General features: G+C 42.6%; 1 protein-coding gene and 1 non-coding gene across 3 annotated transcripts in view; one reads left to right on the forward strand and one right to left on the reverse strand.

Moving 5' to 3' along the window:
* hmcn1 (hemicentin 1) overlaps nt 1-27,909 on the reverse strand; it is a 77,772-nt gene that overhangs the window by 4,508 nt on the left and 45,355 nt on the right. For both annotated transcript variants that reach the window (XM_058638178.1, XM_058638177.1), the window contains exons 32-101: nt 27,507-27,788; nt 26,290-26,398; nt 26,033-26,202; nt 25,677-25,831; nt 25,257-25,380; nt 24,982-25,083; nt 24,136-24,312; nt 23,496-23,647; nt 23,223-23,346; nt 21,592-21,767; nt 21,297-21,393; nt 20,929-21,051; nt 20,653-20,808; nt 20,038-20,313; nt 19,754-19,921; nt 18,691-18,804; nt 18,408-18,494; nt 18,032-18,223; nt 17,769-17,942; nt 17,564-17,677; nt 16,429-16,574; nt 16,151-16,301; nt 15,738-15,935; nt 15,533-15,646; nt 15,249-15,436; nt 15,027-15,123; nt 14,762-14,923; nt 14,529-14,642; nt 14,225-14,427; nt 14,058-14,139; nt 13,821-13,952; nt 13,542-13,691; nt 13,288-13,447; nt 13,080-13,204; nt 12,805-12,988; nt 12,014-12,111; nt 11,643-11,921; nt 11,304-11,500; nt 11,114-11,195; nt 10,545-10,681; nt 10,324-10,465; nt 10,049-10,193; nt 9,820-9,947; nt 9,566-9,722; nt 9,289-9,410; nt 9,008-9,172; nt 8,716-8,823; nt 8,028-8,165; nt 7,810-7,944; nt 6,959-7,228; nt 6,582-6,772; nt 5,965-6,178; nt 5,723-5,857; nt 5,442-5,632; nt 4,940-5,021; nt 4,578-4,847; nt 4,020-4,190; nt 3,758-3,928; nt 3,435-3,605; nt 3,158-3,328; nt 2,854-3,024; nt 2,483-2,653; nt 2,240-2,386; nt 1,980-2,117; nt 1,698-1,819; nt 1,320-1,557; nt 1,136-1,198; nt 805-924; nt 561-695; nt 367-480 (exon numbers count right to left, since the gene is read on the reverse strand). In XM_058638178.1, the coding sequence (XP_058494161.1) occupies nt 367-480; nt 561-695; nt 805-924; nt 1,136-1,198; nt 1,320-1,557; nt 1,698-1,819; nt 1,980-2,117; nt 2,240-2,386; nt 2,483-2,653; nt 2,854-3,024; nt 3,158-3,328; nt 3,435-3,605; nt 3,758-3,928; nt 4,020-4,190; nt 4,578-4,847; nt 4,940-5,021; nt 5,442-5,632; nt 5,723-5,857; nt 5,965-6,178; nt 6,582-6,772; nt 6,959-7,228; nt 7,810-7,944; nt 8,028-8,165; nt 8,716-8,823; nt 9,008-9,172; nt 9,289-9,410; nt 9,566-9,722; nt 9,820-9,947; nt 10,049-10,193; nt 10,324-10,465; nt 10,545-10,681; nt 11,114-11,195; nt 11,304-11,500; nt 11,643-11,921; nt 12,014-12,111; nt 12,805-12,988; nt 13,080-13,204; nt 13,288-13,447; nt 13,542-13,691; nt 13,821-13,952; nt 14,058-14,139; nt 14,225-14,427; nt 14,529-14,642; nt 14,762-14,923; nt 15,027-15,123; nt 15,249-15,436; nt 15,533-15,646; nt 15,738-15,935; nt 16,151-16,301; nt 16,429-16,574; nt 17,564-17,677; nt 17,769-17,942; nt 18,032-18,223; nt 18,408-18,494; nt 18,691-18,804; nt 19,754-19,921; nt 20,038-20,313; nt 20,653-20,808; nt 20,929-21,051; nt 21,297-21,393; nt 21,592-21,767; nt 23,223-23,346; nt 23,496-23,647; nt 24,136-24,312; nt 24,982-25,083; nt 25,257-25,380; nt 25,677-25,831; nt 26,033-26,202; nt 26,290-26,398; nt 27,507-27,788 (10,767 nt within the window). The remainder of the gene's footprint in view (nt 1-366; nt 481-560; nt 696-804; nt 925-1,135; nt 1,199-1,319; nt 1,558-1,697; nt 1,820-1,979; nt 2,118-2,239; nt 2,387-2,482; nt 2,654-2,853; nt 3,025-3,157; nt 3,329-3,434; nt 3,606-3,757; nt 3,929-4,019; nt 4,191-4,577; nt 4,848-4,939; nt 5,022-5,441; nt 5,633-5,722; nt 5,858-5,964; nt 6,179-6,581; nt 6,773-6,958; nt 7,229-7,809; nt 7,945-8,027; nt 8,166-8,715; nt 8,824-9,007; nt 9,173-9,288; nt 9,411-9,565; nt 9,723-9,819; nt 9,948-10,048; nt 10,194-10,323; nt 10,466-10,544; nt 10,682-11,113; nt 11,196-11,303; nt 11,501-11,642; nt 11,922-12,013; nt 12,112-12,804; nt 12,989-13,079; nt 13,205-13,287; nt 13,448-13,541; nt 13,692-13,820; nt 13,953-14,057; nt 14,140-14,224; nt 14,428-14,528; nt 14,643-14,761; nt 14,924-15,026; nt 15,124-15,248; nt 15,437-15,532; nt 15,647-15,737; nt 15,936-16,150; nt 16,302-16,428; nt 16,575-17,563; nt 17,678-17,768; nt 17,943-18,031; nt 18,224-18,407; nt 18,495-18,690; nt 18,805-19,753; nt 19,922-20,037; nt 20,314-20,652; nt 20,809-20,928; nt 21,052-21,296; nt 21,394-21,591; nt 21,768-23,222; nt 23,347-23,495; nt 23,648-24,135; nt 24,313-24,981; nt 25,084-25,256; nt 25,381-25,676; nt 25,832-26,032; nt 26,203-26,289; nt 26,399-27,506; nt 27,789-27,909) is intronic.
* Nucleotides 26,756-26,848, forward strand: trnas-aga (transfer RNA serine (anticodon AGA)). The gene is given in 2 exon segments: nt 26,756-26,792; nt 26,804-26,848. It is a non-coding gene; the product is annotated as a tRNA-Ser (tRNA).

Here is a 27,909-nt window from a genome sequence, read left to right on the forward strand (position 1 = left end):
ATTGCAAGCACTATGTAATTGTCTTTATTGTTTATATGGAACTGGAGACAATTCAATAAAAAAGAGAATTTAAAAAAGGTAAAATAGTATAATATATTTTACTGTCTTGTGTACAGCCTCAGCATCTTACAGTTAACATGTAATGCTCTGATGATGGCTGAGACATGTAAACATGTTTGCTACAGATTTGTTTTTTAAGAATGTGCAACTCACTGGAATACAAACTTACCACGGTCAGTATGTTTCATGTTTTAAGCACCAGATTTTTTCCTCCTTTCTTTCTAAAGCATTCTTGGTTACCCTGAGATGTGTATATATATACAGTATATATATATATATATATCATATAAAAAACAGTTGTCTCACCGATACAGCGTCGGTTCCTGAGTTGAAATCCTGGCTCACATGCACAGCGATAACTCCCAATGGTGTTGAGACAGTGTTGGTTACATGGACTAGACTCTTGACACTCGTTCACATCTGAGAACGTCACACATTAAGCCTTGAGGAAATTGTACAATTTAAAAATTAAAAATGTTATAAAGCTGTTGTTGACCTACCTGTGCAGCTGAGACTGTCAGCTGTTCTCCTGAAGCCACGCCCACAACGCATGACACAGCGGTAAGAACCAATAGTGTTCTCACAGTCCTGTCCATCGTGACACACGTTCCCACCCAGTGAACACTCATCAATGTCTTAGAGAGTGTAGGGAAGCAGATCAATTATTATTATTATTATCATTGTTTATAATTATTTCTTATTAGATAATAAATTATCATGTGTGTGCATGGAAATGTTGTTTACCTTGACAGGTCCTGCCATCAGCAGAGATTGTGAGCCCTCTGGGACAGGAGCAGTAGTATGTGCCCATGGCATTGTGGCAAGTGTGAGAACATGGATTCCCAACCGCACACTCGTTCTCATCTGTAGCACATGATTGAAAACAAAGCAAAACAAAGGTGCATTAATCAGAACAGTATTAAGCAGATGATCAGAATGTATCCAGTTATGCTTGAAGAAGGTGTTAAATCATTTAAAGATGTATTTAAATTAATAATACATCTTTAAATGCAACTTTTCTAAGTGAAGACTACTTTGTTTTTTAATTGGTAGAAATAACATAACACATCATTACCAGTACAGTAGGGCCCAGCAGACACCAAAGTGAAACCTTGAGGACACTGGTTACTGCGATCACCTGAAACATGTCAACATTTCAGCATTGAAAGAAGAAAAAAATGCAAAGACTGATCATAACAACAAAAAGTGAAAATACAGAATCCCACTTTGAGGCGTCTCAGAGAACAGTCTCCTCTCACCTTTGGTGATACTAGCTTGAATGCTGTACTCCAACACCTCCTCCAGAGGGTGGTATAGAGCACTGATGGCTGAGGCCTGAAGCGTCTCTACCAGGTAGGGCATCTTGCCTTTGGACAGATCATAGGTGATGGTGTGGTTCCAGGAGTAGGGCACACTCTGTCTGTCGATGCTGAACATGCGAGTGGACAGAGCATACAGCTGCCCTGGTCCTGTCTGGATGTAATCCTCTGTGTAGTCCTGCAGAGAACAATGTACATATAAGGCGCTCATGGAACCACTATAACCAACTAACCACTCAGGTTTTTTCAAACAAACCTACAAAAAGTAAGCAAAATATCACACATTTATCACATACACTTCTTACAGTATATCTGTACCTTGATGCTGATGTCAGCATGTGAGGGCAACTGTAAAATGTGTCCATTCACAACAATGTCCAGCAACAATGCTCCATCGGAGTCCAGGCCTCTAGCAATGTGGGTCATCCTCAGGATCTCACCTGGCAACATCCAAAAATAAATAAATGACATGTGTGTCATATTGAGTATTTAGATACCACATAGCTCTATTGGTAAAGGCAGTAATGCAACAGTATGTTGCACAATACAAACCAACAACCAGCTTTGTTTACAAGTGAGTTCATGCCTCTGCATTCGTACCTGTAGCAAACTCCACCTGTGTCTCTCGCCTGAAGACACCTCCTGTCAGCGTGTAGCCGTTGACAGCCTCTCCTACCTCCTCTGCTGTGGTCCAGTAAACAGGATTTAAAATGGAGATGAGCTTCCTCATGGCAGGACCTTGAAATAAAATGGAGGTGGAAGACGCCCTTTCATTTATTATGAGATTGAGGAAAAGTTCAAGAGAACAGCGGGGATGCATTTCCCATATAAATTCTAGCTCAAAGCAGAAGAAAACTGACCTAATGTCCTTGGTACATTAGTAATAGTAGCCTTGATGATTCTGCTGCCAGACTTGTTCTCTGTGACGGTGGCATTGAGGATAGCGATGCCAAATTCAATATCATTGATGTTTCCTATGATGCTTCCTCTTGCCTTCTGGGGCCCACCTGACAGAGAGACGTGGTATTATTAAGCATTCATGATTCCAACGTGTAGAAATCACACACACACACACACAGAGTAATTCTCCACACATGGCTTACCTGGGCAGGCCTGATTATTACACCTGGAGAGTTGTGAGGAGTCTCCTGGACACAGACGGCCACCATTACTAGGAGACGGGCGGTTGCAGAGTCGCACGCGTGTCCTCGCTCCACCTCCACAAGAGGCAGAGCATTGACCCCATGGCTGCCATGAACCCCAGTTACCATCGACTGTAATCATACACCACAAAAACAGATCATTTGAAAAATATACAACACAGATTAAACACAAAGTCAGCAATCAGTGCCATTTTACTGTCTGTTTAAACTCCTTATCCTTGTTGTCTTTCCTCACCCTTGAGACAATGATTTTTTTTACTTGAGACTCGACCACCCCAAACTCTATCGCAGTTGTAAACATGCTGACTCACCAGGGCAGTTTGCTGTGCTGCATCTCTGGATCTGCGTGTCTGCACCAGCACATGCTCTACCACCATTAGCAGGTCTGGGGTTGTCACATGTCCTGTAGCGCCTCATCTGTCCTCCATTGCATGTCTTGCTACAGCTGCCCCAGCTGCTCCATGGACCCCAATTACCATTGACTGACAAGGGGGGGGGGGGGGGGGGGTAAAATGTCAAAGACTAGTATGTAAGCATCAACCAAGAAGGCAGATGGACATTCTTATAAAGAGATACATTGATATAAAAGGTCAAATAAAAGCAAAGTTTACTCACTGGGGCACGGCTCGCTGTTACAGAAGTCAATATGCACGTCGTTGCCCTCACATTGCCTGCCACCATGATGAGGGGCGGGGCTGGCGCAGAGCCGTGTCCTCTGTCTGGTGCCACCTCCACAGGAAACACTGCAGGCTCCCCAACTCACCCAGGATGACCACTTTCCATCCACTGGACAAAATGAGAAGACACAGGAAGATCAGTCATTGAGACCTTAACATTTTAAAGGGTAAAATCTCTTTCTGGTTGATTTTATCATACAGCACTGAGCACTCACCAGGACACGGCCTCTCCTTGCACACTTGTGTTTGGGTGTCTGTGCCCTCACACTGTGGCCCGTCAAAAACAGGAGGAGGGTTATTGCACAGCCTGATCCTGGACTGCATTCCTTTACCACAGGTCTCACTGCAGGGGCTCCATGGTAGCCAGGACCCCCAGTTGCCTGCCACTGCAATTTAAACAGAGAGAAATTAAATAGAGGTTAATAGGGCTGTGAGATGGAAAACTCAAGCTAAATAAAACCCAGAATAAAGCTTGTTTGTAGTTGCTGTTGTATGTTTTATCAGTTTCCATATTTCTTTTAGACTTTCTTGTATTCACCTGGACAAGGTCTGACACTGCACATGATGACCTCCACTGCCTTCCCCTCACAAGGCCTGCCTCCGTGCTGAACTGGAGGGTTACTGCAGGTGCGGATCCGGGTCCTGTTGCCCTGACCACAGGAGCGAGAACACTCCTCCCAGAGAGACCACTCTGCCCAGTTACCATCCACTGAGGAGGGATAACATTTTAGGTTCAAAGTACAGCAAACAACACAAGTCAAAAAGAAGAGGAAGAATCCTCTCCTTTAAATCTTTCTCACCTGGACAAGGTTTTCCTTGACAACTGCGCATTTCTAGATCTAATCCTTCACAGTGGCGCCCTCCATTGGCGGGTAATGGGGTGTTACACTGTCTTAGCCTCTTCTGAGTCCCAACACCACAGGACACACTGCAAGGAGCCCACTCAGCCCACTCCGAGTATCCCCCATGTACTAAAAAAACAAATAAAACCACATGTTATGACATAATATTCCATTGATTTATTTCCTCTTGATTAATAATGTATTTCCCTTTAGCTATTGAGATCAAGTACATTTTAGCTACATTTTTACCAGCTAAAGTGGAAAGTAGCTCAAAAATATGGTACAATAAAATGGCAATGGTATAAATAGTATAGAGCTTTTCTAGTTTTGATGATCAGTTAAAGTGCTTTACATTCCATCTTCACGGAGCTCTCACACCCTGTCAGCACATAAAGTGTCAGTGGCACATCAACATGTAGTAGCAAGGAGCTCAGGATTAGACCTGGGACCCCACAACAGGAAAGACCACCCACTCTGCTTACTGACCCTCATAAAGAACCGTAACGCACAGCTCACCTCGTACAGTCAGAGTGACCCTGACCAGCACAGAGCCGAGTAGGTTTCTGGCCACACATTCATATTCAGCTGTGTCCTCCTTCTGAGCACTGCTGATCCTGAGGGAACCGTCGGTCAGAGTGGAGAAGCGGTCGGTGCCCAGAAGTGGGCGCCCCTGGCGGGACCACTCTATCATGGGTGTAGGTTCACCCTCTGCCTGGCAGTAGAGCACAGCTGTGGTGCCAGCATCCACCACTGTCTCAGATGGCTCCACAATGATAGTGGGTGCCCCTGGAAGAACAGGGCGGCACCATGTTTGCATGTGGAATTTCACACAAAATCATATAAACAAAGAGAAAATGTTAATAGCATTACACACTTACTCTGCAAGGTAAGTGTGACACTTCTTTCAACCACTCCAGCATCATTTGTTGCCACGCACATGTAGTTTCCTGCATCTTCACCCTGAACAAAAAAAAACAACAACATATTCAGTCATCATCTACCGCTTTATCCTCTGCCAGAGGGTCGCTGTGCCAATCTCAGCTACATCGGGCGATAGGCGGGGTACACCCTGGACAGATCGCCAGTCCATCGCAGGGCCACACACAGATAGAGACAAACAACCATTCACTCTCACACTCACTCCTATGGTCAATTTGGAGTGTCCAATTTACCTAATCCCCACATTGCATGTTTTTGGACTGTGGGAGGAAGCCGGAGAACCCGGAGAGAACCCACGCACACACGGGGAGAACATGCAAACTCGAACCCGGGTCTTCTCGCTGCAAGGTGAGAGTGCTAACCACTACACCACCGTGCGGCCCCAGAACAACATATTAATTTGATGCACATGAAACATCTGAAAAGCATATGATTTCCTACCACTGTGCCATAGATCGCCAGAGAGCCATTGTCTAGCTGACGGATTCGGTTGTTGATCTGGATGTTTATTCCGTTTTTACTCCACTGGATGATTGGCAGTGGGTCTCCTCGCACCTCACAGTTTAGGATGGCATTTCCACCCAGAGGCTCAATTCGGTTAGAGTGAGGATCGCCGTCAATGATCGGAGGCTCTGCAGGACGACACAGAACAATGAGTCACAAAGAAAAAACCTTGACATTATGACTGCAGACCAGGAGCTTAAATAAAAAAAAGTTTTTACCTTTAACATATACAAAGCCCAGTGACTTGATGGTTCCAACACTGTTTTCTGCCACGCAGGTATAAGTGCCAGAATCTTCTTTACTCACTCTCTCTATTACCAGCTCACTGTGGCCGTTCATATGGTCATGGTGAACTGCAGCATTAACAAATATATGAGTCAAAATCATTTCTTATGATCTATGACATCAAGCCTCAGTTACAGATCATAAATGTCACAAATAACTGCAGTTGTTCCCATACCTGGGACAATGTTGTTGTTGAAGACCCATGTGATTCTTGGTGGCGGGATGCCACTGACGCCACAGGCCAGCAGGAGGCGTTCTCCTTTGCTGAGCGCCACATCTCCGAGCAGCTCGGTGAAGACTGGGTGCGTATGAACTGACAGTACAAATGTCCGACTGTCCCGGCCGACTGCATTAGTGGCAACACATGTATAACTGCCGGCGTCATAGGGCTAGAGTAAAGATAAGAGACAAAGCATGCAGGATAACATTATTAACATGCATTTAATCCACTGTGTAACATTTAGGAGGGTTTATTGGCAGAAATTGTACATGCTACCCATCTGTATATTTGTATAAGTACAAATGGTTTGGTTTTCGTGACATTAGAATAAGTATTTTTATGTGAGAAAAGAGCATGCATTTCAAACAAAGAAGAACAGCTCCATCCACTTATGTCTAATGTATAAACCAATAAAAGAGAAGGAAGAAATGAGTGGAAGATTGGTGTGGAAAGTGAGGAGTGAGCAGAGAAGTCCTCCATTTGTTGCAAGCTGCAGTCTCACATTTAGATATCACTAATTCTTACACACTGGACAAATAGAAACATGATGCGTTGTCTTTTTGTTCTCCTACCTGAGCTATGTCTATGACCAGCTCTCCAGAGGGCAGGATTGTGTACTCTGCTGTGCTCTCACTGAGGGAATGTCCGTCCTTCTCCCAGGACAGACTGGGCTGAGGGACGCCCTCCGCCACACACAGCAGCTGGGCCTGGGTGTTTTCCACCACCTCTACCTCTTGATCTTCACCACGAATGGAGGGAGGGACTGTGAAAGTAAGGGAGATAGTTTTTTCATAATCACAATTTTATTTTAAAACAAAAGGCTACTCTGTTGATTTTTGTAGAATAGAGACAGGCAATTTGTAGTAAAGAGACAATACAGGACAACATACATTAAACAAGTGTGACACGTGGAGTGCCACAAACACACAGTTAAATGGCAGAGCCTTACTCTGTACAGTCAGGCTCATCCCAAGGCTGACAGTTCCCGCTGCATTGGCCGCAGTGCATGTGTAACGTCCAGTATCACTGGGCTGGAGGAAGGTGATCTGCAGAGAGCCTGAACTGAGAACACGCTCTCGCACAGATTCACTCAGCTGCTGCCCGTCTTTATGCCATGTGACAGAGGGAGGAGGAGAGCCATCGGCCTGACACTGCAGCATCACAGAGGAGTCTACAGGTGCCAGGTACTCTCGAGTCTCTGAGCTGATCACTGGAGGCACTGCAGGAATGTAATATTACATGCAGATTAAAGAGAAGTCATTAAGACTAAGTAGTACAGACTTTTTTGCCGGGCAATATGCAACATAATTGTTTTTCAAATCAAGCAACACCACATTGGCATGAATCAACTCCGACCTGCTGGTTGAAGAATTAACTGCTCTACCACTGAACCACACCTGCCCAGGTGATTTAAATGACTTTGAATATGGTGTTGTTGGCTGGTATTTCAGATAAGATTTTACACACAACTAACTACAGGGTTTGATCCAAAGAAAATGGTCCAAAAAAAGAAAAATAACCAGTGAGCGTCAGTTCTCTAGGCTTGTGTTGTTGGTTAGAGAAGGTTAGAAGACAATGGGTAAATAAGTTCAAAATGACGTCTAGTGTCACTCGTGCCATTTTATTTAGGTGTCATCTGTACCTAATAAAGTGGGAGTAGTAGTTTGCATAGCTATTATATTAGATTGCATTTGATATATTAGATATTACTTTGTCCCACCCTTGCAGATAACTACATAGTGCTAAAATATATAGTATATATCAGTATATCTGACAGCCATCATATGGCATAAGATCTACCTTGTACTTTGAGTTTTGTCTTCCCCAGTGCAGTGCCAGCCGGGTTTTGAGCCACACATATGTATGTGCCAGAGTCTGAAAGAGCAGCCTTGGAGATCTGCAGACTTCCATTAGGCAGCACAGTGAAAGAACCACCTAACATAAAACACAAACATGATTTTATGATATTATGTATATGGTCCAATTATTGACACACACAGACAGGCAGGATGAATTACCTGTGGTCGGTATGTTGATGCCCTCCTTCTGCCAGGTGATGGTGGGCCTGGGTGAGCCTGTGGCCCAGCAGGGCAGAGTGACAGGGTTATTGAGGATAACATCTAAGGTGGGAGGGTGGGATTGAATCGCTGGGAGCTCTGAGAAGACAGACAGAAAGAGACAAATGCTCAGAAAGGAGACAAAAGCATAAATAACTGCAGGTGAGGGTAGATTTATATAGCAGTTGGAGGATAATGATAACATTTATACATATAATCAAACTCTAAGTGATGGCTTTGGCAAACGTCAACCTCATCTTTCATGGAGCAGATAATAATGTCATTTTCCCCACATAGGCATGCAGGATCTGGTGTGATGACGTCTAAAGCACCCTGTGATATTTTATCAATGTCAGAATCTGGAAAATTGCCAGTTTTAACTATTTTATTGAAGATCTCGGAGAAAAGAAAATCTGTCGACATGTCACCACAGCTTCCCAAACAGCACACAAATCAGTGTTTTCTTAAGAGCCTTCACTGCCAGTTCTCAGAGGGCATTCACAATCTGAGTCTGAGATAAAAAATCTGTCTGTGTAAGGAAAACAGAGTAATAAACGAGTGATGAGGCTTCAGATTGTCCAACACAAACAACAGGATAAAAAGCTACCCAAGTTTGAACTTGACAGTTTGTTTCTCGAGATGCTCTCACCCTGCACTGTGAGATGTACGTGGCGCTGGGTGGAGCCCGCGGCGTTGTTCGCCGTGCACGTGTAGTGTCCAGCATGACCGAGCTCAGCTGAGGTAATCTCTACTGGACCTGGGAAGAGATTTACACAGACCCGATCAATATCTGGTTTATGTCAGTCTTCAAAAAGGTACAACAAAAAATGCTTTGAATTCTGTTGTATTATATTTGTGTTTCTATTTTGGTTCAGTACCTTCTCCATCACTTTTTATTAATCCTATTAATTGTCTTAACAGAAAAACTGTCCATTACTGACCTGTGGGCAGAATGCTGTATCCTTGTCCCTCTTTGGGTAGCTTCATTCCATCTTTGCTCCAGTGGATTGAGGGCTCTGGGACACCAGATGCAGTACAGGCGACGACCACTGGGGACAGTCTGATTACAGTAAGCTCTGTGGGTTCATCTGCGATTGATGGAGGAACTATGGAAAGACAAGAAAAAATGTTTTTCCATTGAGGTCTTCAATATTTGGGAAAAAGTTTTACAGTCATGTCACATCACTGATATATTACACAAATTAAAATGTGTTTTTCTCACCATGTACAGTGAGGTGGATGGATCTGGAGTGTTCCCCGGCCTCATTAGAGACCACACACTTGTACACTGCTGTGTCCTCAACTGTGGGTGCTATAACTACAAGGGAGCCTGATGACAGTAATCTGGAAGCAATTACAAGGTGATGAAGGTTTCAGAGCGTCGACCTCTGTGTGCTCAAACAATTCATACATAGAGTTTGTCTTTCTACAGAATAATCCTTGTGCTACGTGTTAAGATCTTGAATAAGGAAAGAGAGAGGGAGAAAACCTGGATCAACCTGTACATATTCTGGTTCTGGTCAGTATTTATGGCGTGGCCGTTTTTTGTCCAGCTGACAGTGGGTTTGGGGATGCCGCTGGCCTCACAAGACAAAGTTGTCTGAACGTTGACCGTGACTGTTACGTTGGTGCGTCCGTCAGTGATGGAAGGAGGAACTGAAAGATGAGAACCAGTGAACACAGTTATTACTGGCTGACTGTGCTACATTTGTGGTTGGTTGGATACAGTTTGGAAAGCATGTTCACAGCCCACCATAAACCTGTAGATCCACTCTTTTACGCTGAGTCCCGGCCTGATTTGTTGCCATGCACAGGTATCGGCCTGTGTCAGTCACCTGAGCAGAGAGGATGTGTAAAGAACCATCCTCTGCAACTGTGTACCTGTGCACATGTATATAAACTGGGTGAGATATGACTTTCATTTATTGGATCATTTATAAACAATGAGAATAAAAGTGGTTTGAGAGCAAACAGCACTTTACCTTGGGTTGTTTCCTGCCAATATTGCACCATGTTTCCTCCAGGTTACACGAGGCGGCGGGACACCACTAACGATACACTCAAGCACAGCTGGATTGCTGATGAGTACTGACACCGTCTGCGAACCTTGCTTGATAGTTGGGGCCACTGAGGAAAATTGACAGACACAAGGATTATATTAATTTGAACTTAATATATAACTTTGAAGGACGTCAAATTATTTGCTTCTTCAGTCCTAAGTAGACAGGTCATTGATAAACATTGTAACCGTACGTACCATTAACAGCCAAGTTAAAGTGTCGCGTCGTCTTGCCAGCGATGTTACTCGCCACACAGGTGTACTGAGCTCTGTCGCTAAGCTCAGCCATGTTGATCTGTAAGTAACGACCGCCTGACAGAATACGCACTCGGGCAGAAGCCTGCACAAATGCCAAAAGTTACAGGTAAATAAACTTCATGTGTTTTAAAGATGGATTTTTTTTGTTGTTGATTTCTGACCTGCAGTGGTTGGCCGTCTTTTAGCCAGGCCAGAGTTGGAGGTGGAACGGCATCAGACTTGCACTCGAGAGTCACCTGTCTGCTCTGCAGCACTGAGATATTGTGAGGTGTGCTCTCTCCCACGATGTTGGGCGGGACTTTAACAGGAAAAAAAATACATAGATACATTTAAAAAAAATAAAAATTCTGCTAAAGCATATTATCAATTAATTAATTAGCTATATCATCAATTTCTATACATGTATGTATCTATGGTATGAGTCATAATCACTTTTTGCTTTTCAGTAACTTGCTCTTTGGATTTGACTGTTTCTGTTAGTTCCCTGTGTGTTTCTCTTAGATTTACGTCCTGCCCTCATGTGTTTCTTGTTTCTCTGATTAACTGTTTTGTTTTAATTAGTTTCACCTGTGTCTTGTTATACTCCAGTCCTGTAAATTAGTCTCCCTGTTTCCACTGTTCATTGTCCGTTTGTTTTCTACTACACTTCTGTGTACAGTAATTCTTTTACCCTAATTTTTGTCTGTTTCTCTGCGGTTTTACTTATAAGTATCTGTATCAGTTTACCCACCATGCACTCGAACCTGGAACTCTTTGTCATCATCTCCTGCTGGACTGTTGGCCAAGCAACTGTATCTGCCTGTGTCCTCCAACTAGGAATTAATGTTTTTAAAAATGCGTAAGAACACGATATAACAATATCAGGATCACACCTTTTAAAGAAGAGCATTTAAATTAATTAATTTACAATAATCACTGACCTGTGCAGAAGCCACGCGGAGGACTTCTCCTCCCCGCAGGAGGCGCAGACTGTCCGTCTGTGGAAGAGGACGACCGTCCTTTAGCCAGGTCAGAGAGGGAGTGGGGATACCTGAAGCCTCGCACTGAAGCTCTAGAACATTATTTACCACCACAGATACTTCTGTTGGTGCACCTGAACCTTTGATGCGTGGTGGGTCTGAAAAAGAAAACAACATTTTATGTAAAGTTTCTGCTCTTAACAAGAGACTGGTACGTTTAAGGACACTAACATAGGCTGTGTCTTTAAATCAGTCGACAACTGCACAAAAGCTGTATTACTTTCTGCTCTTTATACTCACCCAGCACTTTCAGGTTAAAGTGGCGGCTTGCTTGACCTGCAGTGTTGTTAGCCACACATGTGTAGCTTCCTGTGTCCTCCACCTGGGCCTGGATGATCTGTACAGTTGTATTCAGGTTGAGAAATAGGAGGTGACGATCAGGAACTAGAAACGCGTCCTCTTTGATCCAGGACACGGTTGGGGTCGGGGTTCCGTCAGCAACACACAGCATGGAAGCTACATTTCCTCTGACCACAGTTACATCCTCTGTGCTCCCTGCTCCATCCAGACTGGGAGGGACTAAGGGCGGTAATAAAATCACACTGATTATCTTTCACTGCTGAACAGAAACATGGCATTTATTGATCTATTCCTTAAGGTTTTTTTCTCACCATACACCTGTAGGCTGTAATGTCTGTTGTCCACTCCAGCCCTGTTTGATGCAACACAGGTGTAGATACCACCATCGGACACCTGGGTGCGCGTTATCCTGACAGATACAGATGGGTACAAAATGTTAATATCTTGACACATTTTAACTCTAAATCATCTAAAAATGAAATAAATAAATAATTAAAAAAAGTATATTTGACTGTGTGCCACAGTATGTTGTAATCCAATTTGTACCAGTATGAACTCAGTTTCTATTTCTCATGCTAAAACATTTTTTTCAGTTCAAAATAAAAGTCTCAGTTTCTATTTATCCATGGAAAATACAATAGTTTTCAAAGTCCCGGTTCCAATTTGTCCATGCTAAAACACAATAGTTTTTAAAATAAAAGTCTAATTTTCTATTTGTCCATGCTAAAATACAATAACTTTCAAATGAAAGTCTCAGTTTCTATTTGTCCATGCTAAAACACAATAGTTTTCAAAATAAAAGTCTTAATCGCAATAAAACATTTAATATTCTTCACTGTCATGTGATCAGTAACAATACAACAAAAGTAATGAAAGTGTGTGCATGTGTGTGACTTTTGCATTTTCATGTGGATCAAGATGTTTTTGAGAACTTACCCTAAACCTTAATTTTCTGAAATACACATCTGTGATTATGAACTAGGCCTACGAAAGAAAGTTTTACCCTCTGGACATTATTCTGGACACATTATTTCATGTCTGTCCACCAAAGTTGCAGCCCAATGTGTTACAAACACTCCATGTGCCCTGTCCACTGACCTACCGTAGCACCTGTCCAGCAGAGAGGAGCCGTATATGGGAGGAGACTGGCAGGGGGAGGCCATTCCTCAGCCAGTTGAGCTGAGGAGGAGGAGAGCCCACGGCAACACACTCAATGTTGACTGAACTGTCCAGAACTGCAGTCAACCCCTCAACTGTCTCACTGTTAACAACTATTACAGGAGGCACTAAAAGAACAAAGAGTGAAGGGTCAGTCACCAGGAGATTAATCCTTACTTCCATCATTAAGGAAATATTCAATATTTTACTTAAACCCACCATACACATTTAGATTAAATATCCTGTCCTCTTCTCCTGCAGAATTGTTGGCCACACAGGTGTATTTGCCACTGTCAGTGGTGTGAGCTCTGGTCACACTGAGTATGCTGCTGTCTGGACTGATCCTAAGCACAAAGGCAAACATTGCATTATCTTCATCTTTGTTGTAAAATCCCCTGTAACTACTTTACTCTAGTCTTTACTCTACCTGAGGCCTCTGCTTCCTCCACTCTTAATGACTTCCCCATCCTTCAACCACTGGATTGTTGGAGTTGGGGTTCCCTGGACTCGACAGACCAGCTGGATGCTTTCATTGAGCAGAACTCCCATCTCACTTGGCAGCTCTGATCCAGAGATACTGGGAGGCACTACATAGAGAGAATATATGGAGAGAAATGACTGTACCTTCTGTATCTCTTCAGTGATTTTCGACTTAAACACGTGTATATATACCATATATACCTTGTATGATGAGGTGGTAGCTCTTGCGTGCTTCACCCTCCACATTGGAGGCCAAACACGTGTACACGCCACTGTCAGGAAGCTGCGTTCGTGCAATCTGAAGCTTGCTGCCCCCTGAGAAGATGTGCATCTCCAGAGAGTCTGAATTCTCTAGGGATATATATGAAAGACAATTATTATATGTTTCCCTTGTCAGATCATCGGAAATAAACCTATTATATATGGTGTGGACAGAACAGAACAGTCTACTTGTCTTGAACTTAAATAATGCAGGTGTACCTATGGGTCGCCCATTCTTCAACCAAGTGAGGCTGGGGGGAGGGATACCAGTGGCATCACAGGAAAAAGTGACTGGGTTACTAATGGTTTCCACCACATTCTCTTCTGCTGGACCATCAATACTGGGAGGAACTGAAAAGTGAGTGTGTGAGAGATAGAGAGAGAGAGAGATTATAATATTGATTTTAAATATGAATTTTATGTATGTTACAATTTTGGATATATAATATGTCCTACCATAAATATTCAGGTGGAAGATCTTGTCCATCTGACCTGCAACATTGGTGGCTTTGCATACGTATTGTCCTGTGTTAGACACCTGAAGCAAGGAGGAGACAAGACGACTGACTAGACGTGATCACTGAAAAGTGGTGCTAAAGAAATGAAAAAATATAATGCCTCACCTCTGATTCTTTGATCTCAAGCATCTGCCCCTCTGCCAGGATGCGCAGGTTGGCTGATTCGGTCACCAACCTGCCGTTCTTGTACCAAGTGATGGTGGGAGGAGGTACAGCATTGGACTCACACTCCAAGGTGACTGATTTCCCTACAAGCACATTCACCACCACGGGAGACTCCCCACTGCTGTCACGGATACTGGGAGGGACTGGGAAGCCAAAGAGAGAGGGGAAAACATTTACTGTTTGTTAAAGTGGAGGCCAGCGTCAGGTTTTCAGGTTACAATACACAGTGAGAACGTAGACTGACCGAAAACAGTGAGATATATGTTTTTGTAAGCCTCTCCTGCTGCGTTCATGGCCACACAGCTGTATTTTCCTGCATCAGATACTTTTGCTTTCAGAATCTGCAGTGTACGACCACCTGAGAGGATGAATGAGAACACATAATTAAGTATTTGTACTGAATAGCCTGCAGTATGTGTCACCTGTGACCTTTTCATTTAACTTTGACCCTGTAGGTGTACATTGTTCTTGCAATACCTGGCATGATGAGTGCATTGGTGTTGCCTTGGATTGGGCCCCTTTCATTCAGCCAACTCAGGGAAGGAGGAGGGAAACCAGTAGCTTCACAAGTGAGGGACACAAAGTTGTTCACCACTGCTGTTACATTCTCACGACTTGGACCGATGATGTTGGGAGGCACTAAAAGAAAAAGAAAAATACATTCAAAATAGCAAATTATGTTTTTCATTTTAAGAGTAGATTAAGATTTAGTGGTGAAATTGAGAATGTCCATGTGACTCACCATGAACATTGAGGTTGAACAATTTGTCTGCACTTCCAGCCACATTGTTGGCCACACACACGTAGCGCCCCGTGTCAGATACCTGAGCAGTTGACACCTGAGCGATGAAGATGTAAGGTTAAACACAGATCTACTGTACACAATAAACAACCCTTTATCACCAAATGCAGTTCTTTATTTTACCATAACATTACTGCTTCGTGGCCCTCAGTGTTGAGTTACCTGAAGTATTCTCCCATTGGACAATATTCTATGTGGACCATTAGAGCTTATTGGCTGGTTATCCTTAAACCATGTGATCTTTGGGGCGGGGTTTCCATCCACATGACACTCCAATTGGGTAGTTTTGTTAAGCAGGACTGTGACCTCATCGGGTAAGTCGTCGTCTGCTCCCCGTATCGATGGAGGTACTGGTGTAATGTAGAAATACACAAGAGGAGACAGTGAGTTCCATTTTAAATTACTCCTGTCTGGTGCTTGTACCACAGAGAAGTACTTTTACTCACATAATACTCTGACATCGTACTGAATGGAGTCTTCTCCCGCTTCGTTGACAGCTACACATGTGTATCTGCCTGTATCTTCAGCCTGGGCCCTGGGAATCTGCAACACTCGTCCACCTGAGGATAACATAATAAAAAAGTTTGGGATAAACATTCTGTTCTCAGTCTTGTTCCCTCTTGTTCTACATGTTTTCTTCTTCTGTCTCACCTGGTAGAATCAGGACTTTATCACTAGAGGTGAGCATGTGTCCATCTTTGAACCAGGTGAGTGTAGGAGGAGGCACAGCATTGGTCTCACAATACAGAGAGATGGGATTGTTGAGAATTACGTCTCGCACATCTCCTCCAAAACCTTGAGGAGAAGTGGTATCACCATCTCCACCAGGCCTGGAAAAATTAGGTGGCACTACAAAGAGAACATTAGATTTGTGACATTTTGGAAATGTTATTTCATAGCCTGGTTGTAAACATGGCTCTGCATTTATCACAAAATAGATCTATTCACAAATGTTTAATACCATTGATATTATATAAAATATTATTGTAATATTTTAATGTGTGGCTTTAGTGTTAAAGGTTATAAGTGTCAGTTAACTCTTTGCATCAGTCAACCCAGTTCACCTTGTATATTTACATCAAAGTCCTTCTCATCCTCTCCAGCTATATTAGTGGCTACACAGGTGTAACGGCCAGTGTCTGACACCTGAGCGTGCTTGATCTGAACAATGCGACCATTGGCTGTGATGGACACATGGTTGTCGGCCCGCAAGATCTGCAAAGATTCAGAATGACGACAGAGGTTCTTTTGAGTATAATGTACAAACATTTACTTCATGATTTACTTTACATATCCAGTAGAAATCATTCCACATATATATACAGTAGGCAAAACATTCTACCTGTCCGTCCTTAAACCACTGTAGTGCTGGAGTAGGAAAGGCCTCTGCCACACACTCCAGGGTCAAAGTGCTGTTGACCTTGATCTTGACCTCTTTGGGGGTCAGTCCTTCCCCTGGGATATCATTTTTATTAATCTGTGGTGGAACTAGAGTAAAAACATCACATTATTGTATCATAGGTATTCAATATCATTGATGAGCACTTATGAGCACAAACATTATTTATTTAAAAGGTTAATTGTGTAAAATGCAGGTGAAACTATATTAATTTGGCAGAAACTGTAGCTGGTTGTTATGGGTTCAGCCTGTGAGTTTCACCAAAATAGTTTTTTTCTGTTTTTTTTATTCATGTTCTTCCATAGTGCAATCTCCATGCAGTCTTGGCATGTGTGTACCTGCGGGAGGACCGTGACGTAATCAAGTACGTGCGTAGGTATGGGAGCGAGCATGTTCACCCCAGCCAGCATTTATTCAGCATGGCTGGAGATGGATGGTGTCATACGCAGGGCAGATGAATAACTGTGATTTTTCTTAACGATACAGAGTGAGAGAAACTGTGAAGTTGCCTCCTGTTCTTTAACACCGGTTCCAAGGAGTTGTTTTTCATTACTCCAGAATGAGCCTTACATATTCATATCAGGGTCAGGATCAGCTCTATGGAGACCACCACTTTGGTCTACCATATGTTTACAATGGCTCAAATTTTGATGAAGAGTTTTGATGCTAACTGAAGGGTACAGTGAGTGTTATTAATCTGCAACATGCAACTTTACCAATAAAAGTTGGCAAGTTTTACTTACTGTACCTGTTTATCAGCTTTAAAAGGTCCAGTATGTAACACTTAGGATGATTTATTGACAAAAACTATAGTGTGTAGAGCATAGTGACCATAAATATGCTTGTATATCTGTCCAAGCACTTTCAAATAACAATCATTTACTGGTTTTGAAGCCTTGGGAAAGGGAGGGCTGACCAGAGAATTCTTAAGCTACATGGTCTCTCTGTTCGACGTCACTAATTCTTACACCATGGACAATTAAGAGCATAGACAATAGGTCAGGCAGAATTAAGATTTTCCATATTAAAGCATATTTCAACAGTCAGATACTGGCAACTTACAACTAACTCATCTCACCATAAACCTTGACCTCATAGTGCTTCAGCGTCTCTCCAGCTTCATTCGTGGCCACACAGGTATATCTCCCAGCATCCTCTTCTTTGGCATTAAGAATCTGTAGGGTTCGACCACCTGTGTGAAAGCCATACAAAACGATGCCATTGAATTCAGTTCCATTTATTTCACGCCCTTTTGTTATGTAATGTGTGTGTGATTTAAAAACCTGGCAGCACTCGGACATTGTGGCTGGACTCAAACACAGTGCCATCTTTGAGCCAGGTGATGAGTGCAGGAGGGTAGGACTGGACTTCACACACGAGAGAGGTGGGGCTGCTCAAAGTTACTGTCACCTCCTCTGTAGAACTATCTGAACCCAACCCAACAATAGTGGGAGAAACTGGCGAGAAAAGGACAGAATGGGAAACTAATTAGAAATCAAAACAAAATCTGAATTGATGACTCTGGACAGCAGAGTTGTCTTCATACCCAGAACATTGAGGTTGAAATGCCTGCTGCGATCCCCTGCACTGTTGGAGGCCCGGCAGCTGTACCTGCCCGTGTCTGCAACCTGGGCTCCAGAGATCTGTAGGAAACGGCCATGAGAGAAAACTTGGTGGTGTCTGTCAGGCACCAGTGGCTGTCCATCTTTCAGCCATTTGATCTCCGGTACAGGGTTACCTAAGGAATCATCACAGCAGGTTCAGTCAGGAACACGAACACTCTTGTCATTGCGTTGATGGTTCCATTCTTTAGATGCTTCCCTGGATTGGCCAAGCAGTATGTTAAACCAAACAGGGAGCAGAATGCATTAAACCCCGATTCAAGAGGGAGCCCAAGCAAGGAACTATATTATCTGACTTACCTGATGCCTCACAGGTGAGAGTAATGTTGTGTTTCTCCTTGACTTTAGTGTCCACCACGGTTCCCTCATTCACAATGCTCGGTGGGACTGTTGAATGAGACTAAAAATCAATTAAATGGTTCTCACTCTCTTTTCTCTGTTGATCACATCTCTTCAAATTAAAACGTAAAGACCTAAACATAAAACCTTAAAGATAGATAAAAGTATCAATACAAAGTATCAAGTATCAGTGTCAGACTGTGTCAGTAAAATCCATCATACTGGACATGTACGATCAACTTACCAAGAATATCAATGTCAAAGTTTTTCCTTTCTTCTCCGGCACTGTTAGACACAATACAGGTGTATCTCCCAGCATCCTCTACTGCAGCGTGCATTAGACGCAGGCTTCGTCCACCTACAGATTAAACAGGTCAATTATTATTATTTATTTATTTATTTATTTATTTATTTATTTAAGTATTCAGAGTGTATGTTTGCATGAATCTGCCCCCTTTTCACTAAAGGAAAACATTCCAAAGAGTATGTCAACAACACTTAAAGCTGGTTAAAAGTGAATCACTCCACACCCCACAACTGAAATCTTTTAAGAGTTGTTCAGGGACTCAGCTGTTTAAGCATTTACAAATGGGAAAACTCTTCGGAAATAGCTTTTCACTTTTTTAAAGACAGGGTGTGTGAGAAAGATAACTCAATTGTGTGCTACAACTTTAATTACTATAACATGAGCCTATAACGCAATCATCATCTCGCCAAAAAGCACGTTTTCATCAGACTGATGTGTCCAGTCCTTTTTTTGAGTAATGGAATTTATTTGCCTTGCAAATGTAATCTCCATTATCATAAGCTAATGTACAAACATATCAAAAAAGAACAAAGGCAACAACTTGGCAGATCATTGTTCTGGTATGTCTGCAAATGCATTTTCAGTCGTATGCCAAAGTTCAGGGGGCCACAGTTTACGTTGGAAGCACACCATACATCTTGTTGAATGTGTAACAACACAATTGAGAGCAATTGCTGCTGCTTGTCTTCTTCTCACAGATCTGTCTGACTTTGGCTTCACGAGCAATGATCCCATTACATCTTATTACTGATGATGTATTGCATCTGCCTGGCCTTAGAAACCTAGCTGAGGGTGAGATAGTTCAAGTTACTATAATTCATATGCTTGGTGGTTTGCCTTCCCCCGGTGTGTTCTTTCATGAATTTTATAGCCTTTTGAAAATATATAAAATTACATACAACATAGAGAGGCCAAGAAAAGTTTTTTTATTTCTATTTTTTTTTTTTTAAACTATCTCCACATTATCAGGGAAAACCCAAAAGCTTCAGTGGGAACTCACCTGACAAAATGCGCACGGAGCTGGAAGCTTTGATTGGCCGACCGTCCTTCAGCCAAGAAATGGCAGGAAGGGGAATGCCAGAGGCCTCGCAGTTTAGAGCAACTGGGTTCTTCACAACAACACTCACATTTTCTGGCAGCTCTACCTGACCCACTATACTTGGTGGAACTGAATAAGAAGAGAGGAAATTAACAAACAGAACATTTTAAACCTCCAGATGGGTTTTAATTCTCTAAATGAAAGACTGATTCAAATAAAAATTAAAAACACTTGATGATTCATACCATGTACACTGATGTCATACTTGCTGTCAGCCTGCCCTGCTACATTTACAGCGATGCAGGTGTAGCGTCCTGTGTCTGACACCTTTGCATCCTTAATCTGTAAAAGTCGTCCCTCATTCAGAACCTTCGCACCGCGTTGGCCTGTGATGGGACGTCCATCTTTGAGCCACGTGACTGCTGGTCGTGGCACGCCCTCCGCAGCACACTGAAGGGTCACGTCACCACCTTTTGTCACGATAACGTTGTCGTTTTCGCTGCGTTTGATGGAAGGACGGACTAAAGTGGCAGAAGAGAGATAATAAACAGCAGAGAAGTTAGGACACATTCAACTTCAACAGGTGTCATGCTCTCAACCTCACAGCAGCCACTTTTTATTGTATGTATTAAACATTCAACTGTATAGGCTGTATAGGCTGTATAAACTGTAATACGACCAAATAGACAAATGTATTCCTTTTTCTTGACCTTTCTGGTTGACATAAATGTCTCTATGTCTTACAATCTGTGTATGTTTCATAGTAGAAAAGGGGATAAATGGGAGGATTCTGTCAGGAAGGGTATCCAATAATTGTCATTATAACATTGCTAAAACCACAAATCTGCATGTGCATGTACCATAAACCTGCAAGCTGTACTCCTTAGAAGTGGTGCCGGCTGCACTGGAGGCTGTGCAGGAGTAGGAAGCTGCATCTGTCCTCTCAGCGCTGGCGATCTGCAGCTGACGACCTCCTGACAAAACTCTGAGCCGTTGGTCTGACTTGAGCTCAGAACCTGTATGTGTATATCACATGTGGGGTTCATCTACATAGCATTCAGTGCATCAAACATGGTTTCATAGGATATCTGATTCATTATTTTTCTCATTTTATGTTTGTCACCAAACACACTTACCATCTTTTCTCCAGGTAAGGCTTGGAGGGGGTATGCCACTGGACTCACACACCAGCGTGATGAGACTTCCTTCAGTCACTATCCGAGGAGACACCTCCTCTGAACCACGGATACTGGGAGAAACTGTAATGGTGACAGAACACCAAAAGGAGGCGCACAAATCTCATTCAAGAATACTATTGAATGAATTTGGACTCAGTTTAAACTGTGAAATACTGCTGTGAATCACTGTCAGATAAAACAAACACATTTAACAACACATTTAAATCACCAGGTACAAAAACAAACAATTAGACTAACATCTTGGCAGACAGAAATGTCCTCTCATTAGCGGGAAATACAACTTTCTAAACTAACAGAAAACTCACCCCAAACATTAAGATTATAGTTCCTCTCTGTCTTCCCGGCAACATTTGTGGCTTCACAGGTGTACCGGCCTGAATCCTGCACCTGAGCACTATCGATCTACCAAACAGATTCACACAAACAAGATATTTCGTAACACTTCACTCACATTTAACTCAATATAAGCTGTCAAAACCTTTGATTTTAAAGGTAGGTAAATTGTTAAGTCACAAAAACCTGTAATAATATAATTATGGTGAGTGTTTATGGCTGTTTATAGACAACATCACCTCTTACAAAGTCGATTTCTAATTCTACCTTAAGCAAACTCCCATCTGCCAAAACAGTCAGACCAGGCTTCCTAAACAGCGGGCGGCCATCTTTGCGCCAGGAGAGAGTAGGTGGAGGGATCGCATCGCTCTGGCAGTGCAGCTCCACGGGACGACCAAGCAGCACTGTGGCATTCACCTCCTCACCCTTGATGTTTGGAGGAACTGAGAAACAGACAGGAAGACAAGCCACTGACAGTGTTCCTCTGACAGGTGTGATCATCAAACATTTAACTGATCTACACAATCAGACTTGACTTTGACACTATTTTACAACAATTGACTTTGAAACCAAGCTTTTAAGCTTCTAATCTTTTCTTAATGGTGAGCAACCGTCCCCATTACCTCATATGTGAAAAGAATAATTGCTTCCTGAGATACAAAAGAGTTGAGCATTTGTGTTAAGTTGAGCATCTGGTGCTTTTTAAACACTCATTCTATCTTTGGCTATGACAGCAACATTTAACCAGTTCAATATTTGTTTGTGGTGTTAACAATCAAGGTAGCTGCATTTCCAAGAAGTTCACGAAACTTTATCCATTTGAAAATTGCTAACACGCATTGAGATGTTTACTGACTCAGGAGAAAAGAACGTCCCACATGAATGTTTCTGTGAACTGCAGTGTCTCAGTATCATCACTGCCACAGAGGGGTGTTGCTGGCTCTGGTTAACTGGATTTCCCACAATTTGAATGAGCTTTGTCTTTTCATGCGGTGCTGAACCTTTCAGAGTTCACTGCTCTGAACCAAGCAAACCACGAGAAAAAGTTAAACAACAGAAATTGTTTGGAGATATTACATGTTTGACTCGTGAAATACAGCTTCAGGTGGCACTTTAGTTCATCTAAGCCTCTGCTCATCAGCATTTCATGAGACACGTTTGGTCAAACTAATCTATTCTCAAAAATAAGTGCAGACTCACTTTCCTCAGCATACTAGTTATTGGACAGACACAGCACAAGTCATTGGGGAAGGACAAAAACAGGCCCTCAGCTTAGAATTTGGCCAGACACAGGAAGCTGCTGATGAATGGAAGCAATTACCACAACAAATCTGCCTTTATTTCTCTAGACAAGCTCCTTTGAAACTATTTAAGAAAATCCACATCACATAAACATGCTTGTATTCTGTATATATGTAAACTACATGTATCCTGTTACCTTGGTGGAATCAACTTTGGTTAGACTTGTATAACAACTGATTTACCATCAAGTTCGCTTCTGAGAGAGAAACTGACAAGGTTTATTGAAATGCTAAACTCAGTCAAATCAGATGTTTTGCTCAAATATTTTTTCCAGTGTTTAAATGTTTTCGGCTGGATCTGGTGCTCTGTTGAAAGACTTAATACAGTTGGCCCTCACCATCAGTGAGTAAAACAAGAACTGAAACTAGGAAAAAACTTTAAACCGAATCAGAGACTTTACTACTTTAAATGTAGAGTAACTCAATGTTACAACTACTAAACTACTAAAATGTGGTATTACATATTACAGGGTCACGTGACGTTGATCATTTCTGTAGGACAAATGGAACTGTGAGGTAACTCATCACGGCACAAAAGCAAAAATGTGCACCACATTCTCATTGATGACAATTTTATGTAACCATGAATTTACTCACCATACACATGCAGGTCGTACTCTCTGTTTTGTTCTCCACCGGCATTGACAGCCACACATGTGTATCTGCCCGTGTCACTAACCTGAGCACTGCTCAGAGACAGGACTCTGCCACCAGACAGCACCTGAGAGTGAGACAGATACAGATACAGATCAGAGGTCAGATCACAGCACAGACTAATGTTACAAGGTTAGACCATTGTATATACAGTACATCTTAAATCAACTCTAACAAATGAATTGATTGACTTTAATTCTGCTGAATAATGTACACCTGTATGCCATGTGACACACTCGCCACTGGACTGCCATCTTTGAGCCACGTGAGGCTGGGCAGTGGAACACCAGTGGCCTCGCACTCCAGTCTGGCAGCTTCATTCACGACCACTGACACTGTGCCACCTCGGCTGGAGATGATGGGAGGCACTGTGCATAAACACATAAACACAAGTAAATGGTCAATAATACTCAATTGCATTGATCCATAAAAGCATTTCGTTTAGAATTGCAACAATGCTGATGGAGTTGTCCAAGTAGGGATATCTGGTGTGTCATTCAGCCCTTTTCTAATAAATATTTCACACATACAGGCAACAAAACTGTCTTTGTCACCATCCTAATTCAGTTTTTGTTCATTGTGTTAGAAATTCAACTAACCAATCCACTTGTTAAACAAATCAGGATTTAAGTTGCCTGATGTCACTCACAGAAAGCTTGTGTGATGAAAAAAAAGCAGAAGGCCACAACAGGTTCCTTGTGGAAACCCAGAAGGGTCATATTTTCTTTAAACCCTTTCTCCTTAGGAACAAAAACCTGTTCTCAGCTGAGACGCATCAGTTGAGCATTCTGAGAATTGGATGCTTATTATAAAACATATGTATCAAAGGTTTATCTCACGAAAAAAAGTCACTCACCAAACACCTGCAGGCTGTGGGATATCTCTGCAACTCCAGCCAGATTAACGGCTACACATCTGTATATACCAGCATCCGACAGCTGAGCCCGTTCGATCTCCAGCACCTGGCCACGCTTCAGCATAATCACCCCTGCAGCACTTGTCAGGGGTCGCCCATCTTTGTACCACGTGATAGCTGAACCACAATGGCAATTTAAGTTTAAATGACATAAACTATTCATAAAGATCACAAATAAAAGAAAGAAGTGACAACAGCTAATGTGTAGAAACAATATAACATTTAGAAATTCAATAAAAAAAGCTATTTTTTTTTATGTTCAGAGTTGGAGTAGATGTAAAACTTTATGGGTATTTGTTCCAGATAACTGGTGCATTTAAATCAAAATGCTGTTTTAACTCTCAAGTAAGAAAAACGTTTCCAGGTGAACTTAAATAGGAGTGATTCTAACACAGATACAAGAATTCTTCAATTTCCCATTATTTTGTTTTAATCATGCAGACAAATCTGAGTACATAGCTGCATCTTTAGTTTTTGAGACAGTTTAATCTCAAAAACTAACTTATTTTCTTGTGAAAATTGCTTTCACAGATATGAGATTGTTATATAGTTGAGATGCTGCTGTAAAAATGCACGCACATGCCAGGAAAAGTATTCATTTATACTGGAATGTAACGTCTTATCTGCACTGAACTTTACACTGTACGCTGTGCATTCAACTGGAAAGAGAGACGGTGGGAAGAAAGCGCAGTCGCCTGTAGGAAAGCACCAACCAGGTCCAGCTCAGTGGTCAGGGGAATCTAACACTGCGGGATGCAAGAAGAAGACGTTTGTGAGGTGTCTTACCAGGTAATGGGCTGCCTGTGGCTTTGCACTCAAGCTCAGTGGAAAAGCCTGACAGGATGGTCTGGTTGATAATCTCTCCAGAGAAGGGAATACTGGGAGGCTCTGAAAGACACAAACACACAGTAACACACACCGTGCAAAAACATTTCGTAGATGATATTCTCATGCCTCAGCCTGGTCCCTTGACACAGGCCAAAGAGAGAAGGAAGACATATGACAGAGTCAAGGAGATGAGAGAGACATGTGATGGGAACACGTGTTTAAGTTTAAGTTACCATGGACACTGAGCCGAATGTGCTGTTGAGCTTCACCGGCAGCATTGGTGGCCAAGCAGGTGTATCTCCCAGAATCCTCCATTCTCGAGTCTGTGACCCTCAGTATTCTGCCGGCAGACTCCAGCTACACAGATATTCGAATGGGAGCGTGAATGTGAGTAATACATCGTATATACACTTAATACACTGTAAACTCATAAATGTGGAAGAGAAGATTCTGTGCTGCATTTTAAGGTCACAGGACGTTGGAAAAAAACAACGTTTTGATTCTTTTGTTGTGATGGAGAAGCAACATGCAACCAATCCTTCATTTAACTAATCATAATTTAAATAAAACTCAGTTGAAGTTTTTGGTGGATGTTGAAAACTTGAAGCTGTTATATACTACATAGATTTATCAGATTATATTAATAAATCAACCTTTAGGTGCTCCTGTGTTGTGTCCACTGGTCGGCCGTCTTTAATCCAGGTAATGCTTGGAGGAGGAATACCACTGGAGATGCACTCCAGGCTTACAGGCTTGTGGAGAACCACTGAGCGTTCAGCAGGCCCAGTGGTACGGATGGATGGGGGAACTGGGGAGGTGCAGATGATGGTGACTTATTTCCTTATAAAAACTTTACAACATATACTTAGGGAGGACGTAAATTACACAGAGAGTGGTATTTACCCAGAGTGGGAGTGTCCCTGCAGGTTGCATGTGAAGTGTAAATCACGTTTATTACAATAAGAATGTGTATAATGATTAATTGTTGAATTTCATTGAAGTGTTTTACCATGGACAACCACATTGAAGTCCCTCTCATGGTCCCCTGCTTCATTAGTGGCCACACACTGAAAACGAGCCGTGTCAGAGACTTGAGCACGGGACACAATCAGCTGTCGTCCACTGGCTGCAACTCGCAACCCTTCACCCAGTCTGACCGGCTTTCCATTCTTATACCACCTAAAAAAAATAACAATAGCTTTCACATTGAATATTTGTGCACATCGAGTGTGTATGTGCCTGTTTTGTGTGTTCCTGAGATCTTACGTGATGACAGGTGCCGGAGTTCCCGTGGCTTCACACTCGAGCTCCAGGGGGCTGCTGAGTATCACTGTGGTGTCAGTCACGTCATCCGCTCCATCAATGAAAGGAGGAACTAAGAGGAAATATTTCAGTTAATCAGATTATAATATTTAAGAGAGGAAATCCACGTCAGAGTGAGCTGACTCATGACATGAAACAGTTCTGTTTTTCTTTTTATATAGCTTTAAAAAATTCAGTCCAATGTTTTTCTTAGTTTTTTTTTTTCCATTCATCCTGTTTCTGCTTGACAGAGAAAGTGTAAAAGAGAAAATCAGCAAATGCTCTGACAAAAGGAAAAGGGAAAAAACACTATCCTCTGCAGAGCCACAGTCAGTTGGCAGGTGCCGGCTTCCCATGAGGAATGCACATGTGGTGAAGACAAAAACCTGCGTCAGCAGAATCAAACAGAGATGGGATATTTATAGCACAGGTTGTTGTGGCCGAGTGGTTAAGGCGATGGACTAGAAAAGGACTAGAAATCCATTGGGGTCTCCCCGCGCAGGTTCGAATCCTGCCAACAACGGTGATCACTATTTTCTCAGCTGTCACAGTCATAACTTACCCATGACGAGTCAGACGACTTAACGTCAGTGAGCGACTACAAACAGATTTAATCAAAGTACAACACAGGATACAGCCGGTGCACTTACACATATACAGAGCAGCTGGATGAAGTGTCGTAATGAGCTACATACATCCTACGAGTGGGTTGACTTGGAACAGCCAAAAGTGGGACACTTGGGGGAGTTTTTTCTCTGTTTAAATTATAATATTATAAAGGTTTCTACCTTCATGTGTTCAGTGCCTTAAGATAATGTATGAAATGTTGAAAACAGTCCATGTAATCCTTTCTGTTTCTTGTGTTCCAGTTGGCAAAGGCTGAATCAACTTTTAACCCTTATTTTAAAATGTCTTCAGGAGCAGAGGTGATGGTGATAATGCTGAACTGCTGTTCACACACACACTATGAGGACATTGAATGGGATTAGAGATGAAAACTAACGAGAATGGCAGCCCTGCAATTCATATAAATGTGGAAAGAACAGTGAGGAAAGGCAAAGAGTTTTAAGGGACTTGACTAACTACAACCTTCATGCACACAAGTAAAAATGCATTCAATAATAATAGTTCCAATACTGCACTACCAGTGCAAAAACATTTTTGTGCTTGTGTTTCCCTACCTAAAACTCTGACGTCATATTTGACCTCCTTCTCCCCGGCGATGCTTGTAGCCACGCAGACGTAGCGTCCCGAGTCTGAAACAGTGGCCAAGACGATTTCTATTTTTCTTCCCTGCTCCAGCACACGGACACTTTCACCATCGCGCACAGGAACTCCATCCTTCAGCCATGTAAGGGAAGGGGGAGGATGTCCCCCAGCCTCGCAGTCCAGGATCAGAGGCTTACTGAGTGTCACTGTCCTCTCTGTTGGTCCATCATCCCCGCCTGCAATGGTAGGAGGCACTGGGGGGAAGGGGGGGGTTTACAAAAGAAACAGAACAAACAGAATTAACACTTGGGGGACTTTTTGGCTTGACTCATGTCATGTAAATCATCAGTGATGGGGACGAGACCGCCTATGCCG

The sequence above is a fragment of the Solea solea genome, chromosome 9 (genome assembly GCF_958295425.1).
Source record: "Solea solea chromosome 9, fSolSol10.1, whole genome shotgun sequence".
NCBI lineage: Eukaryota > Metazoa > Chordata > Actinopteri > Pleuronectiformes > Soleidae > Solea > Solea solea.